Source organism: Cebus imitator, unplaced genomic scaffold (genome assembly GCF_001604975.1).
Source record: "Cebus imitator isolate Cc_AM_T3 unplaced genomic scaffold, Cebus_imitator-1.0 Scaffold779, whole genome shotgun sequence".
NCBI lineage: Eukaryota > Metazoa > Chordata > Mammalia > Primates > Cebidae > Cebus > Cebus imitator.
Window position 1 is genome coordinate 297,741 of NW_016108094.1, and position 17,174 is coordinate 314,914.

General features: G+C 47.4%; 1 protein-coding gene across 1 annotated transcript; it reads left to right on the forward strand.

Moving 5' to 3' along the window:
- Positions 1–1,260: 1,260 nt before the first annotated feature.
- Positions 1,261–2,186, forward strand: LOC108297199 (60S ribosomal protein L6). The gene has a single exon (XM_017519878.2). The coding sequence runs from the start codon at positions 1,291–1,293 to the stop codon at positions 2,155–2,157; it is 867 nt and encodes a 288-aa protein (XP_017375367.1). The 5' UTR covers positions 1,261–1,290; the 3' UTR covers positions 2,158–2,186.
- Positions 2,187–17,174: the final 14,988 nt, after the last annotated feature.

A 17,174-nucleotide genomic window follows, 5' to 3' on the forward strand; every position in this document is an offset into this window, starting at 1 on the left:
ATGTTGTCCAGCCTGGTCTTGAACTCCTGGACTCAAGTTTATCCTTGTGCCTTGGCCTCCCAGAGTGCTGGGATTATAGACATAAGCCACTGTGCCTGGCTGGGGCTCTGTGTCAGTTTGACCTCTACTGAGAGAATCTGACAATATCTAGCAAATTGCACATACATATATGACCTTTAGCTCAGCAATTCTATTTCTAGGAATCTATCTCAAAGGCACACTGGCAAAATACCAAAAAGATGTATGTACAAGCAATTCATTGCAGCATCATTTGTCATTGCAGAAGACTAGAAACACGTCAGAAAAGTCCATCTACAGAGGATTGCTTAATAAGCTAGAGTGCAGAGCGGACACACAAAGGGTGGAATGCAATGGAAAGAGAAATGAAACGAATGGGATCTCCACGAATGGGATCTCCAGGGCACATTGCTTTGATTGATTGGTTCATTGATTGATTTGGAGATGGATTTTCACTCTTGTTGCTCAGGCTAGAGTGCAATGGTATGGTCTTGGCTCACTGCAACTTCCACCTCCCAGGTTCAAGCAATTGTCCTATCAGCCCCCCGAGTAGCTGGGATGACAGGTGCCCACCACCACACCCAGCTAATTTTGTATTTTTAGTAGAGATGGGGTTTCACCATGTTGGTGAGGCTGGTCTTGAACTCCTGACCTCAGGTGATCCACTCACCTCAGCATCCCAAACTGTACAGGGGTGAGCCACTGCACCAGGACTTCTTTAGTTTTAAAAAGGGGGTCGGCAGAATGGTGCTTTTGCATATGCATATATATATGCACATATGTCTATTTTAAATAAGAAACTGTGATAGAATAAGCCAAAAACTAATAAAAATTGTTACTTATGGGGAGGCAGAGGAAGAAGTGAGATTTTTCTAAAAAGTTGACGAAAAAGTTTTTTGTTTTAACATCAGTTTAAGGAATAAGGAAAAGAAAGCTGCTTTATTAAAAAATTCCTGACTGGGTGTGGTGGCTCATGCTTGTAATCCCAGCACTTTGGAAGGTCGAGACGGGCAGATCACTTGAAGCCAGGAGATCGAGACCAGCGTGGCCAATATGTTAAAACCCTGTCTCTACTAAAAATAAAAAATTAGTCAGACGTGGTGGCAAATGCCAGGAATCCCAGCTACTCAGGAGGCTGAGGGTGGAGAATTGCTTGAGGTCGGGAGGCGGAGGTTGCAGTGAGCCAAGATTGCGCTGCTGCATTCCAGCCTGGGTGACAGAGCAAGACTTTGTTTCAAAAAAAAACAAAAAGAGTCTTTCCCATCTTGCAAGATGGTGGGTGAAAAAGTTGAGAAGCCGGATACTAAAGAGAAGAAACCTGAAGCCAAGAAGGCTGATGCTGGTAGCAAAGTGAAAAAGGGTAACCTCGAGGCTAAAAAGCCCAAGAAGGGGAAGCCCCATTGCAGCCGCAATCCTGTTCTTGTCAGAGGAATTGGCAGGTATTCCCGATCTGCCATGTATTCCAGAAAGGCCATGTACAAGAGGAAGTACTCAGCGGCTAAATCCAAGGTTGAAAAGAAAGAGAAGGAGAAGGTTCTTGCAACTGTTCCAAAACCAGTTGGTGGTGACAAAAACGGCGGTACCCGGGTGGTTAAACTTCGCAAAATGCCTAGGTATTATCCTACTGAAGATGTGCCTCGAAAGCTGTTGAGCCACGGCAAAAAACCCTTCAGTCAGCATGTGAGCAAACTGCGAGCCAGCATCACCCCCGGGACCATTCTGATCATCCTCACTGGACGCCACAGGGGCAAAAGGGTGGTTTTCCTGAAGCAGCTGGCTAGTGGCTTATTACTTGTGACTGGACCTCTGGTCCTTAATCGAGTTCCTCTGCGAAGAACGCACCAGAAATTTGTCATTGCCACCTCAACCAAAATTGATGTCAGCAATGTAAAAATCCCAAAACATCTTACTGATGCTTACTTCAAGAAGCAGCAGCTGCGAAAGCCCAGACACCAGGAAGGTGAGATCTTCGACACAGAAAAAGAGAAATATGAGATTACAGAGCAGCGCAAGATTGATCAGAAAGCTGTGGACTCACAAATTTTACCAAAAATCAAAGCTATTCCTCAGCTCCAGGGCTACCTGCGATCTGTGTTTGCCCTGACAAATGGAATTTATCCTCACAAATTGGTATTTTAAATGTCCTGATGATCTAATTAAATAACTGATCACCTTTAAAAAAAAAAAAAAAAAGAACCTATAGAGATGGCAACTCTTGCTCTAACTGGTTCCTCTCTGCAAAGGTTACATGGTTAGCAGAGGCACCTCTTCTATTAAAAATCCAATCCGGCCAGGCACGATGACTCACACCTGTAATCCCAACACTTTGGGAAGTCAAGGCAAGAGGATTGCTTGAGCCTGGGAGGTTGAGGGTGCAGTGAGCTAAGATGGTGCCACCGCACGTCAGCCTGTGTGACAGAGTGAGGCGTGACTCAAAGTAAATAAATTAATAATAAATTCCAACGAGTACATTCAGAAGGCATGGTAGAATTTGGAACTCACTGTTTTACAACTTTTTGGTTTGTAAAATTTTTTTTTTTTTTTCTTTTTTTTGAGATGGAGTTTCAACTCCTTTGGGTAAATCCAAACAGAGTGATGGATGGGTAATATGGCAAGAGGAGGTTTAACTTTATAACAAACTGAAGCTGTCTTCTGAAGTGGCTGTGCCATTTTGCATTCCCACCAGTAATGAATGAGAGTTTCTGTTGCTCCACATCCTTGCCAGCATTCAGTGTGGTCAGTATTCTGGATTTTGGCCATTCTAACAGGCCCCATACACATACTTTATAAATAAATTAATGGAACGTAAAGGGGGACAGCTATCTATTAAAAGTCTTTTTTTTTCTTTGAGATGGAGATTCATTCTTGTTGCCCAGGATGGAGTGCAGTGGCGCGATCTTAGCTCACTGCAACCTCTGCCTCCCAGGTTCAAGTGATTCTCCTGCCGCAACCCCCTCAGTAGCTGGGATTACAGGTGACTGCCACCATGCCTGGCTAATTTTTTGTGTTTGTAGTAGAGACGGGATTTCACTATGTTGGCCAGGGTGATCTCAAACTGCTGAGCCCAGGTGATCTGCCTGCCTCAGCCTCCCAAAATGCTGGGATTACAGGTGTGAGCCACCGTGCCCCTCCTATTAAAAGTCCCAAGAAACAGCAACCAAATGCAACACATGTGGATAATCTGGAGATCTTGATCCTGGATCTGAATCTATCAACTGTTAAAAGGCATTTTTGAGAACCAAAGAAATTTGAACGTGGACTGGAAATTAGGTGATATTAAAGTTGGTAATTAAAAAAAATAAAGTTGGTAATTTTGTTTGGAAAAAAAGCATTGCCGCTATGCATACATTTGAATACATGTATTTTAATTACAGCTGTATATACATGTGACCCTTGTCTCCCAGAATTATACAATAAAGTATTTACAGTGAAATGATAAGCTGTGTGCCTTAAAATACACCCACAAATATAAATATATAAAGAATAAAATAAAAAAAAATAAGGGTAGGGTGTCACCAGGTGCCGTGGCTCACGCCTATTATCCCAGCACTTTGGGAGGCTGAGGCAGGTGGATTGCTTGAGGCCAGGAGTTTGAGACCAGCCTGGCCAACATGGCAAATCCCTGTCTCTACTAAAAATACAAAACGTATCTGGGTGTAGTGGCACACACCTGTAATCCCATCCACTCAGGAGGCTGAGGCATGAGAATCACTTGAACCTGGGAGTTGGAGGCCGCAGTGAGCTGGGATCGCACCAGTGCACTCCAGCCTGGCAACAAAGTGAGACCCTGTCTCAACAAAAGGAATAAAAAAGTGTGTAGATAAAACAAAGATTTGCAGAAGAGTGTAATTTCTTGACGCTGAATGATGGAATATGAGGTCCATGACATTATTCATTTTTACTTTGACGTCTGACCATTTATTGTAATAAGTTGACGACATTGCCATTTGGAAGTTTCTGTCTTTAGTGGTACCCTGATTGTCCCAAGCAAGGCCGACCTAGGCGGGCCCCAACTGGCCGAGTTGCTCCTGAGCCTCCCCGGCCCTGCTCAGGCCCGGCCCTCAAGCTGCTGGCTCCCACCACTGCCCCTCCAGGTCGTCTGACCATCAGCTTGAGACTCTGAGGAGCTGTGTCAGGGCCTGGAATCGGAAAGGATGAGAACTTTTTAGAAACAATAGAATGGGGGTCTCCCTCCCTGGCTTTTTCTTTCTCTTCTTTTTTTTTTTTTTTGAGGAGGAGTTACTCTCTGTTCCCCAGGCTGGAGTGCAATGGCGAGATCTTGGCTCACTGCAACCTCCGCCTCCTGGGTTTAAGCAATTCTCTTGCCCTAGTCTTCCAAGTAGCTGGGATTACAGGCATGCACCACCATGCCTGGCTAATTTTTTTTTATCTTTAGTAGAGACAGTGTATCATCATATTGCCCAGTCTGGTCTCGAACTCCTGGCCTTGTGATCTCCCCGCCCCTGCCTCCCAAAGTGCTGGGACTACAGGCGTGAGCCACTGTGCACAGCCCCTGGCTTTCTCTTCTTTAGTATCATCTGCAGGGAAGGGCCAGGGGCTCCGGTAGGGAAGAAGCCAAAGACTGAAGCAGTGGGGATGTTGTGAAGGGAAGGGAGGAAGAATTCATGACTAAATAATAGAGAGGAGGGCAGCTTGCCCAGGATGGAAGGCAGACTAACATAGATGAGGAGCCCAGTGGGGTGAACAGAGGGTCTGCAGAATGGAACAAGAAGTTGGAATAGGGTCTCCTCTGGCAGCGGGACGTATGCAGTGAGTCAAGTTTAAACAGAGAACAACCGGCTGTCGGGGGAGAAAGCCAAGATTTCTGCAGTACCTACCAGTAATCCAGTCCCACTTGAATCTTCTGGTCAGCTGGTGCTGGAGGCTGCGTCTTCCTGCTCCAGACATAGAGGTGGCAGAGAATGCTTGCTGCTGGGGAACCATGGGAAAGAGGCCACATTCAGTGGCCCTTTTATTACTCTGTGGCTGTTGGCATCATCTCAAGCTGGACAGCAAAATAGCAGGTCACCCAAAACACCTCTCCTTTAAACGTATTGTCTGATATATCCAGCCTTTCTTGGTACGTCTTGGACCTAGAATTTTGTTATTGTTATTCATTCCTTCAGTAAAGGTAATTCATCAGCCTAATTCGAGTTTCTGCAGAAGAATCCACAAGCTTCCCAGCTGGTAAATTCTGCTGTGTGGCTGTCAGATCTCATCCCATAGAATCCAAGCGGTGGAATGTTCCATGGTACAAAGGTCCTTTAGCTCCTGTGTGGCAGTGACGTGGCACCTGGTCTACCATGCTTCCCTCTGAGTCCAAGGCAGATATTGCCAGTGAACCAAGCACCCCGACCACTGGATGTGGCCCAGAATCCTGAGCAACATGCAATCCTTTCAGCCACGTGTTCCACTAACCAGCCTCGGCAGTGGCCCTGGAATGATTGCTGTTCTTGGACAAGTCCGCCTGTTATCCCGAAGAAGGGGAAACTGAGAGCTGGGCTGTATAATGTACCAAAGGGATGCATGGTAGGTCAGTGAAGTGCTGGGAGCTGGGGCTTCTGGTTCTCAGGTAATCCTCTTCCCGCCAGGGCTAGGCTTGGGGAGCTGCCAGAAGGGAAAGGTGAGAGAATGGTCAATTGCAGTCCCCGCTGCCAGCTTCCGTAGGTAACCCTTGGAGGTCTGCAGGTGCCAGAGCTGAAGTTCTTTCCTCTTCCTCCTTAAGACCAGCTCCACTTCTGTTGCCAGACTTGCCATCTCATGGGAGCAGGAAAGCAACATTGGAAGCTGTCAGGCACAGGGGGGGCAGCCCCGGCTGGAGTGGCACCAGGAAGCAGGAGGCAGTAGTGCCAGTTGGCGCTTGACATGTGCCCAGCTTGGCAGCCCCACAGCTTCCCCTCCTTGTTCATTCCACACCAACCCTTGTAAACTGGTATGGCACGGGCCTGCATTTAGAGTAATGAGCATTTTCGGGTCAGACTTTGACAACTGAAACCCAGTGTTCTAGTTCAACTTAGGGGATTCTTGGATGAGTTAGGAGGGTCAGACAAGGGTGCATTCCAGGACTTGTTGCCTCTCTGATGCTCAAGAAACACCTTGGAACTTGGAAGGTCCTGATGAGAGATGAACAACGCATGCTCTCTGGGGACTTCCCTCTATGGAGATAAAGAATGGACCAAGGAAGGCCTACCGGAAAAGCCTGGGCATGACCTGGGTCTCAACTGATTTCAAGTTGACTTCTAGCCACCGGACCTCATGGTCAGATGCTGATGCCCCACGGCCACCTTCCAAGAAGGAATGAAAGAACCAGACCCTACCAAAGAGGAGCCACCTTCGGGGTGGGGGGGCCTGTGATCCCCCTGGGGGAGATTAGACAAGAGCGTTTACTTTCCTTCTTGCCCTGTGGGTGTGCTGGGGCCTCCACTCAGGAGGACAAACAAACCCCAGAGTTCCTAGTGGTGACAGTGACACCCACTTGCCTCTTGGAGCTGAAGCTGCTGATGATAACCAGCTTATCTACATGGCCCTGGGTCTAGAGCAAACTCAGCTCTATTGACACCTCTCATTTTCCTGCCTCTGTTCGCACGCAGCCCCAGGGCTTGCCGTTCTGGGAAAGGGGTGAATAACTCATTGTTGATAATTTGCTTGAATCAACAAATCAAGTGTATGATGAGGTCATGGTGCATAACTTGTGGCCTCGATGGCCCCTGGTTGACAAGGGTGTGTTCGAGTGTGGAAAGGAGACCAGAGATGGAAAAGCAGCCACTTACCGAGCTTGGTCACCTTGGGCCTTTGCAATTGCTGTTCCCACTGTCTAGAATGTTCTTCTCCCAGTTCTCTGCATGGCTGGCTCCTCTTCAGTATTCAGCCGTCATCTTAATCAATGTTCCCTCCTCAGGGAAGCCTTCCCTGGCCACTCTGGCCTCCCAGCTGTGGAGCACGACTTGTTGGAGGAGACCTGGGGACACCTGTTGAATGCATTTTCCCATGTGCTCTTTGTGGATGCCTTGGGAGGCTGATAGTGTCTCTAACTTATAGAGGAGGAAACTGAGGCTCAGCCTCTTGAGTAGCTGGGATTACAGGCACCCGCCACCATGTCTGGCTACTTTTTTTTGTATTTTTAGTAGAGATTGGGTTTCAACACGTCAGTCAGATTGGTCTCGAACTCCTGACCTCAGGTAATCCACCCGCCTTGGCCTCCCAAAGTGTTGGGATTACAGGTGTGAGCCGACCTGGGTTGGCAGGGAGCTCTGCTCCTCACAGCTACACAGGGACTCAGGCTGAAGGACGCTCTGTCCTGATGCAGGGGAAGGGGATAGGTGAGAAATGGGACTCTTGTCCTAAAAGCTTCTACCTTCATGATGACAGGCATGAGCCTGTAATAGTCTGTTTTTTTTTCTTTTTTTTTTTTTTAATGGCAGCCTGAGCAGACTAAGAATACAGTCACTGTGTAGTAGTATCAGGTTTAAGTTTAGGTGCACATTATAGAAAGCCTAAAATAAGCACAACTTTAAAAAGACACAACTTATTTTTTCTCCCTTAAGTCTGGGGATAGGCTGTGCAGAGTTGGAATGGTTTCTATTTTCAAAGTCACCTCATAGTCTAATATGGCTGCAGGAGTTCCAGCCAGCACATCTGAAATCCAGATAGTTAGAAGAAGGCGGGGGAAGGCAAAAAGACTCACATCCAGGCTCAACCAGCTCCTTTAGAACAGCCTTCCAAGAAATCCTTGCTTAAATCACAGTCACCTAGTCACAACTAACAGCAAAGGAGGTTGGGAAATGCAGTCTTTTGGCTGACTGGGCACATTGCTATTCTGAATGAAATGTACTGTTTTTAAGGAAAAGCAGAGAATGGATACTGTTGTAGGCAGCTGGCAGCCCCTACCTCAGAGGCGTAATCCACTGCCTGCGTTGTGCAGGCTGAACGGCCCGGCGCGGCGTGGGAGCCACAAGGAAGAAGCGGAAGCGAGAAACCAGCCACGCAGATCTGACTCCCGCCTCCAGAAATAAAATTATCAGGTAGCTCTTCACTGACGATCTTCTGAAGACCAGATTAGAGATTCTACATGCCACACAGCACAACTTCCTTTAAAAACTGCCTTCCTTGTGCCATTGCACTCCAGCCGGGTGACAGTGCGAAACTCCATCTCAAAAACAAACAAACAAACAAACAAACACCGCCTTCCAACTCAGTTCCGAAATCTCTCTCAACATCTCAGCTTCTCAAATGCCTTGTTACCTGGAACTCTTAAGTCCCCTGTCGTGTCTTCCTTACTTTGCGTTGCATGTCCATCCATTCAACCAGTATGACAAGGTCCAGGGCTGAGCAGCTAAGCAAACAAGCAAAACAAAACCCCCACTTTTAGAAGCGGGTAGGGGGCAATGTAACATGTACTTCGACGTACTGTCATATTTTTTTGCTACTGATCAGGGTCATTTGAAGGACTGAGGAATCTTGGGACAGAGACATCTTGTTTCCTCTCAAATCTCAACCAAAAATGTGATTTCCTTGAGGCTGGAGAGGGTATCTGTTCATCTGCGTACCCACAGGTCTTAGGAATGTAGCCATTCAGTGAATGCATGTGGAATGAATGAACAAAGAATGATCAAAAATGAGAAACAACGAAGGTACTGCTTTCTCTAACTAGGGCTGTTTGTGTCTATAACATTTTTTTTTTTCATTTATCAGGGCCACTCCAGTTAGGAATGAAATTGGGTGTAATTGAGGTACAGAACACGGGAACACAGGTGCAGGCGATAGCAGACCAAGACTGGAGGGGATGGGGCTGGAGCCAGGGGAAGCTGCAAAGGGCCAAAAGTGGAAAACAGCAGGAACAAGATAAAAAGAGCACCCTTTTCCCCAATGCCACCTTCCTCCCAGGACCCGAACTTCCTGCAATTTTCTACTCCTCCCTCCTTTGTCCTAATTCTCTATCTTTGGTTATTCAGGAGGGCCAGCACCCCCTGCCCCCATAAGATAACTTGGCAATGACTCAGGACATGCAGAGAGAGCGTAGGCGGCAGTTTGTCATTTTCCCTCAACACCCTTGGCAGAATCATCGTGTCTGTCACATTCACAAGTTCTTCTTTTTTTTTTTTTTTTTAGCTTTAGCAGTTTCTAGCATCTGCATAAAATGATGTATAAAATAGAGTCTCTGCCTGTCCTTAGAGAAGTTACTATCTGGGAGAGTGAAAGGTCAACTACAGAAAAGTGTAGAAAATGCTGAGAAAGGATTGAAGGAGGCCAGGCGCGCTGGCTCACGCATGTAATCCCAGCACTTTGGGAGGCCGAGGTGGGAGGATCACCTGAGCCTGGGAGTTCGAGATCAGCCTGACCAACATGGAGAAACCCCGTCTCTACTAAAAACACAAAAAATTAGCCAGGTGCGGTGGCTCACACCTGTAATCCTAGCTACTTGGGAGGCTGAGGCAGGAGAATCGCTTGAACCCGGGAGGTGGAGTTTGCGGTGAGCAGAGATCGTGCCATTGCACTCCAGCCTGGGCAACGAGAGCAAAACTCTGTCTAAAAAAAAAAAAAAGAAGAAAGGATTGCAGGGTGGGTTGTTTGAATAACGTACAAGGGGGGCACTTACCCAGTCTTAGGGTATAGGGGCTTTCCAGAAGTACAGTCTAAGAATTAAAGGGCACAAGTGACAGAAAACCCAAAACAACAGTGAAGGAGGTGGTTTATTTCCCTCTCACGCAGAGCCCAGAGGCAGGCATCCAGCGATGTCATGGCCCTTTATGGTATCAGGGCTCAGGTTCCTTCTATTTTGTTGTGCCACCAGTGTGGCCTCTATTCTTACGGTTGCCTCATGGTTCAAGATGACTACTCTTGCTCCAGCCATCATGTCCATGTTTCACCTTCCAACATGGTACCACTCAGTGAAGAGATTGCTGGATATAAACTCAAGCTAATCCATCAGTAGTGTTTCCTAATTATTTTCCTTCGGAAATGATACACAGGCAGAGTTAAAAATCACATAGCAGCTGGATGTGGTGGCTCGGGCCTGTAATCCCAGCACTTTGGGAGGCTGAGGTGGGCGGATCACCTGAGGTCAGGAGGTTGCAGTGAGCCATTGCATTCCAGCCTGGGTAACAAGAGTGAAACTTTGTCTAAAAATAAAAAATAAAAAAAAATCACATAGCACAAAAGGGCTTATGACAAAAAGTTAAGGTCATCTGTCTTGGTTCTCCCTACCCCTCAGAAGCAGTTTCAACCTAGCTTTCAGGCAGGTGCTGTCAATGGGAGTCATGACATTATGCACCAAGTGAAATGTTTGCAAAACCAACATGGCATCCCTCAGAGGAGTCACCAGTGTCTTAGAAGCGTCAGTAGTTGAGACTGCCTTCTTCATGGACCCCTTCTGTTTGAAGAAGGACTTTAGACAAATTAAGTTTGACAGTTTAATTGAGCAAATAATGATTTGTGAATCAGTCAGCCTCCAGAACCAGAATAGGTTCAGAGTGACTCTGAGGCTGCCACGTGGTCAGATAACATTTACGGATAGAAAAAGAAAAGTAGGTTGGGCATGGTGGCTCATGAGTGTCATCCCAGCGCTTTAGGAGGCCGAGGCTGGAGGATTGCTTGAGCCCAGGAGTTGCAGACCAGCCTGGGCAACACAGTGAATCCCTATTTCTATTTAAAAAATAATGATCATTACATTTTAAAAATAAGAAAAGAAAAAGGAAAGTGATATCCAGAAAAAGAAGTGAGGTACAGAAACAGTTGGACTAGTTATGTAAATGCAGAACCAGCCCCATCTGGTTCAACTTTGTGTAATAATAAGATGGTGAGTTGTTTTTCAGTTGCCATGATCCCAGGTTGCAAATTATGTAACCTGAGCATGCCCAGGCAAATCAAGCGTGCAGCCACAGGCGGAACCTAAATGCTCAGACCAAAGAATGGGGACAGAATGAAGAAGTAGATACATGGCATAATTCATGATCTAACCAGATTGAGCCATGGCATCATCCCATGGCAAGATCTAGTCAGGTCATTGCTCATTGCAAGATTCAATCAGATCACGGCTCATTACCCTCTGCCCACAACACCTGCCACAGCCCTGGCTTGGGGAGAAAGATTTGAGCATTTCTCCTTGCCAGCTGACTTGCAACAAACCTTTCCCTCTACAAAAACCTGATACTTCTGTTTGGCTTTCTGAGGGCCAAGGGATCCAGTTTGGTTCCGTAACAATGACAGATGGACATTTGCCTTTTTGGAACAAGATTTGAACAGTTGTCTGCTTGTGATTGGCTGAAACTCTGTGATCCGTATGAGTAGGTTCTCTTTCACTGTGTATGGAGAAACCTTTAGGCCAAACTTAAAATGCCAGGAGACAGCTTTAGGCTAAACTTAAAAATTCTCCCCTTTTGGTCAACTTCTTTATTTTGAGAGGTTGGAAACTTTAAACATTGACATCAGTTACCATTGTAAATAGACTTATTTGGTCTAAAATCCCCCTGGGAAATAGCAGAGCAGTGGGTTTCATAGGTGGGAAAGGAAACAGAATAGAAAAAAAAACCCGATTGGTTAACAACCGGTCACTTCACGTTCCTTTTTTAAAGGGTTAGAGCAGAGGGGACTTCCTTATTATGCTGGAAGCTCCTGTTTCTAGGAGGGAAGGTAGGAGACGGGGGAATATCGGTAATTCTGTATTATGAATGGGCGGGGAAAGAGACTAGTAAATGAAAATGAATACGTGGTGGCCTTGGGGCTCCTCAGTCTGAGCTCAGACCATCTGGGGCTCCTCCTAGGTGCTGGAATTCCATCTGCTTCCGGCTCCTTTGGGGTCCCTCGGACCAGCCTCCCAAGGTCATGCAGTGACAGAGAGAATGCTCGCTGGCCATTCTGGAGGCCGTGGACGCCCGCGCAGGCGCACTCGCTCAGAGCGGCCTGGTCTCCGCCCAGTGGGCGGGGTCTCCTCCCGGGGCCGGGGCGTGCGGCGCGCCCGCGCGCGAGGGGTCTCTTGGGCGCGCCCGTGGGTGTGGCCCGGGCGGCCGCTAGTGTCTGTGTGGCACGATGTCGTGGTAACTCAGAGGCGCGCCAGGCGGGGCGCCCAACCGGGTCGCGGGGCGAGCACGCCCGCCGCTGCGGCGTCGGGCGTTGCGGGGGGTGTCACATCCGGTGGGGGGCGGGCCTGGCGGACCCCGGAAGTGTGGGAGCGGCTGCGGTTTAACCCGCGGTGGCGGCGGCGGCGGCGGCGGCGGCAGCCCTGGCAGGTGAGCGGGGACTGGGGAGGGTCCCGGCTCTGCCGCAGGCAGGCGGGGCAGAGGGCGACGGTGGGGGAAGGCGCCGGCGGTGGCTCCCGGGGCGCCCCCGCCTGCCCACCTCACCCTGGCAGAGGCCGGTGATTGGGCACGGGGGGCGCGTGACTCGCGCCAGGGGCCGGCGCCCCTGCCCCTTGCGGTGGGAGGGAGGGAGAGCGCGAGGCGCCGCCCCGGCTCCACTGCAGGTCGCACCTCCAGCCCCGCCCCGCCCCTCACCGCCACCTTTCTTTTTCCACCTCCGTAGCCCCTCGCCCCATAAGTGAGCATCTGCGGTTACAATTCTGATGACATTACAGCCAGTTAGCCTATTGTATAGATGGGGAAGCTGAGGTCTAAGAGTAGGGTCTCACTTGCTAGAGGGCACGCGGGAGACGAGTGGCAGAGTGGGTGTTGGAGGGACTTTGGTCTTTGACTTCCTGGCTTGTGCCCTTTCCCCAGGGCATTGAGAGATGGGACTTTCAGCTTTGGCTTTGTTCAGGACTCAGACTTGGACCTCCCAGCATCATTGACCAGTTCTTACCCCGGGACCCTCTGGGTGCAAAGGGCAGCGGGCGTATACATAAACATTCTGTCCCTGTTTCCTCTCCATTTCCTCCTCAGCCAGTGAGGTGATTTCCCACTTTACCGTCGGGAGAAGGAGTCACCTGGAGCTGTTTTGTGAATTACTGGCAGAGTTAGCTATACAACTTGGGATTTTAGCCCCTGAGCTGAGGCAGTGCTTTCTCAGCTACACCTTGTCTGGGCTCACCTACGCTGGGAATGCCAGTCTTTAGCTCCAGAAACTTGCCAGACTAATTTCTCTTCGCTCCAGCAGTACCTCAGTTTCCCTGTTGCTACCTAAGGCCTTTTCCGCCCCCTTTATTGGCTCCAGGAGTCCCATTTCCTACTTATGCACCAAGATGCTGCCACCCGACTCTCAGTTCTGTGACTCTTGGCGTTAGAGCTGGAGGTGGTGGTGCCCGAGGAACTGGAGAAAGAAAGACTTTTACTTTGTTGTCCAAAGCTGCAGCCCTGCAGAGACCTGAACTCTGTAGTTCCAGGTGGGACTGGGGACTGTTGAAGTGAAAATACTAGACGCTGAAGTGAGTCTTTGTTCTTTGAGGTCATAGTGCCCAGAAAAGCCTTTTTCCTAGATTATCTCGGAAATTTGGTTCTGTGCCTTTGTAATTTCCATTAAGTAGAAGATTTTCATTGTGGACTTTCTGGGCAGTTTCTGGCCACTGTTTTGCAGGTAGCAATGGCTGTGATTTCTTTCTTTCTTCTTTTTTTTTTTTAACAGGTGTGATTTCTTGCTTGGCTTCCGTTTGTTGGGCACTGTTCTGGGGGTTTCTGAACATGCAATATTCTGCGAACATGTCCAAATAGGTGGTGATTCCATTTTATGGATGAAGCGAGTTGTAGAGATTTTAGGTAACCTGGCTAGTGTCACACAGCCAGTAAGTGGCCAAGTTGGTTTATTTATTTATTTTTTGAGACAGTGTTTCACTCTTTTGTCCAGGCTGGAGTGAAGTGGTGTGATCTCAGCTCACTGCAACCTCTGACCCCACCCCGGGTTCAAGTGATTCTCCTGCCTCCGCCTCCCAAGTAGCTGGGATTATAGGCACCTGCCACCACGCCTGGCTAATTTTTGTATTTTTTAGTAGGGACAGGTTTTCACCATGTTGGCTGGACTGGTCTCAAACTCCTGACTTCAGGTAATCCACCCACCTCGGCCTCCCAAAGTGCTAGGATTACAGACATGAGCCACAGTGTCCCGGACAAGGGATTTCTAACCCATCAGTCTCATTTCGAGGCTAATATGCTTTTAATCTGTGACCCTTTAGTTTCCCTAAGGTACTGGACCTTAAGAATCATTTCTGATGCTTGTTAAAAATACAGAGCTCCACCTCTGGAGATTCTTGTGCTGTTATCTGGAGGAGGGCCCAGAAATCTATTTTTAATAAATGCACTGGGTGATTCTTACTGTAAGGCGAGTTTGGGAAGCACCGCCGCCTTTAAGAACTTTGTAGATTTGCTGGGCCGCTGGTAGCTTAGATGTGAGATTATTCCTGAGGATTCTTGTTTTCTTTTTGTTTATTGCTTTGAAGTTTGTTGATTTGCCCTTAAAAGGCCATTGTGTTAACTAGCTATATGAATCATTTCTGGACGCTGCTGACCAGTAATAATAGGGGTTTTCCAGGCTGACAAAATCAGGTCACTGAAGACCTGAGTTAATGGATTTCACTGTTTTAATCCAGTTGGATCTCTGTTGTGTGGAAGTTCTGTTAGAAGTTTCTTTGAAGGGTGTGGCGTTTCCGCAAGGTTTTGGTCTGTTCCCAGGTGGTTACCAAATGACAGAGAGTTGTCTAATGGCAGCCCTGTCAGAGGTTTTGTCAGCTTTAAAGCATGTTTGCTTAGTAGGTGCTCCTTTCAATTCATATCTCACCTCTTTATCTTCATTTACTTGTTTATGTAAAAGACTAAGCAAACATCAAACAGGTTTGTCTTGATTTAGCTGGGGCTGACAAGTAGGACCCCTGGGGCTTAGGATGGGCTGGAGAGGGCAGAGAGTCTCCCCAGTGAACTTCAAGCAGATAGCTCAGGCAGGTGAGCCCAGCTTTGAAGACCTGTAAGTATTTTTAGTCCCACTACTGATTATCTGGTCCCACCTCAAGCATGACTAAAATTAGTCACAGGGGTAGTGTTCTTTTGAAAAAAACACTGATTTCTAATTTTCTTTTAGAGAACATACTTTTCTATTAAATTTCCTGAGGCTTGTTTGGTGACCCAGAATATGGTCCATCTTGGTAAGTGTTCTCTGAGCACTTGAGAAGATTGTGTATTCTGTGTATTGTTGAGTCAAGTGTTGAGTAACTTTCAATTCAGGCATGTTGGTTTGTGATGTTCGTCTTGTGTGTCCGTACTGATTTTTGGTGTTCTGTTCTTTCAGTTATTGAGAGAGGGACGTTGACACTCTGATTATAATTGTGGATTTGCGCATTTCCCCTTGTAGTTTTGTCAGTTTGTGTTTCACATGTTCTGAAGCTGTGTTGTTAATTGCATAATCCTTTATGAGTATTATACGTCCCTGTATGAATTGACTTTCTTTGTTGTATCGTATTAGTCTGTTCTGCATTACTATAAAGGAATACCTGAACCTGGATAATTTGTAAAGAAAAGAGATTCATTTGGCTCACAGTTCTGTAGCCTGTACAAGGAGCATAGCACCAGCATCTGCTTCTGGTGAGGATTCGGGAAGTTTTTACTCATAGCAGAAGGTGAAAGGGGAACAGGTGTGTCTCACAGTCAGAGCAGGAGCAAAACCAGAGAGGGAGCCAGAGAGATGCCGGGCTCTTTTAAGCCACCATCTCTCATGTGAACTAAGTGAGCAAGAACTCATTACTGCAGGGAGGGCACCAAGCCACCCGTGTGGGATCTGTCGTGTGACCTAAACATGTCTCACTAGGCCCCACCTCCAACATTGGGAATCACATTTTAACAGATTTGGAGGGGACAGATATCCAAACTATGTCATTTATTGTGAAATGACCCTTTTAGCCCCTGGAAATATTCTTTGCTCTGAAATCTACTTTGTCTGATATTAGTATAGCTAATCCAACTTTAAAAAATTTGTGTTAGGAATTGATGTCCAGAATATGCAAAGAACTTCTGCTACTCAACAACAAAAACCAGCCTGATTCAAAAATGAGTGAAGGGCTTGAATAGATATTTCTTCTAAGAAGATATNCTTCTTTTTTTTTTTTTTTTTTTTAGCTTTAGCAGTTTCTAGCATCTGCATAAAATGATGTATAAAATAGAGTCTCTGCCTGTCCTTAGAGAAGTTACTATCTGGGAGAGTGAAAGGTCAACTACAGAAAAGTGTAGAAAATGCTGAGAAAGGATTGAAGGAGGCCAGGCGCGCTGGCTCACGCATGTAATCCCAGCACTTTGGGAGGCCGAGGTGGGAGGATCACCTGAGCCTGGGAGTTCGAGATCAGCCTGACCAACATGGAGAAACCCCGTCTCTACTAAAAACACAAAAAATTAGCCAGGTGCGGTGGCTCACACCTGTAATCCTAGCTACTTGGGAGGCTGAGGCAGGAGAATCGCTTGAACCCGGGAGGTGGAGTTTGCGGTGAGCAGAGATCGTGCCATTGCACTCCAGCCTGGGCAACGAGAGCAAAACTCTGTCTAAAAAAAAAAAAAAGAAGAAAGGATTGCAGGGTGGGTTGTTTGAATAACGTACAAGGGGGGCACTTACCCAGTCTTAGGGTATAGGGGCTTTCCAGAAGTACAGTCTAAGAATTAAAGGGCACAAGTGACAGAAAACCCAAAACAACAGTGAAGGAGGTGGTTTATTTCCCTCTCACGCAGAGCCCAGAGGCAGGCATCCAGCGATGTCATGGCCCTTTATGGTATCAGGGCTCAGGTTCCTTCTATTTTGTTGTGCCACCAGTGTGGCCTCTATTCTTACGGTTGCCTCATGGTTCAAGATGACTACTCTTGCTCCAGCCATCATGTCCATGTTTCACCTTCCAACATGGTACCACTCAGTGAAGAGATTGCTGGATATAAACTCAAGCTAATCCATCAGTAGTGTTTCCTAATTATTTTCCTTCGGAAATGATACACAGGCAGAGTTAAAAATCACATAGCAGCTGGATGTGGTGGCTCGGGCCTGTAATCCCAGCACTTTGGGAGGCTGAGGTGGGCGGATCACCTGAGGTCAGGAGGTTGCAGTGAGCCATTGCATTCCAGCCTGGGTAACAAGAGTGAAACTTTGTCTAAAAATAAAAAATAAAAAAAAATCACATAGCACAAAAGGGCTTATGACAAAAAGTTAAGGTCATCTGTCTTGGTTCTCCCTACCCCTCAGAAGCAGTTTCAACCTAGCTTTCAGGCAGG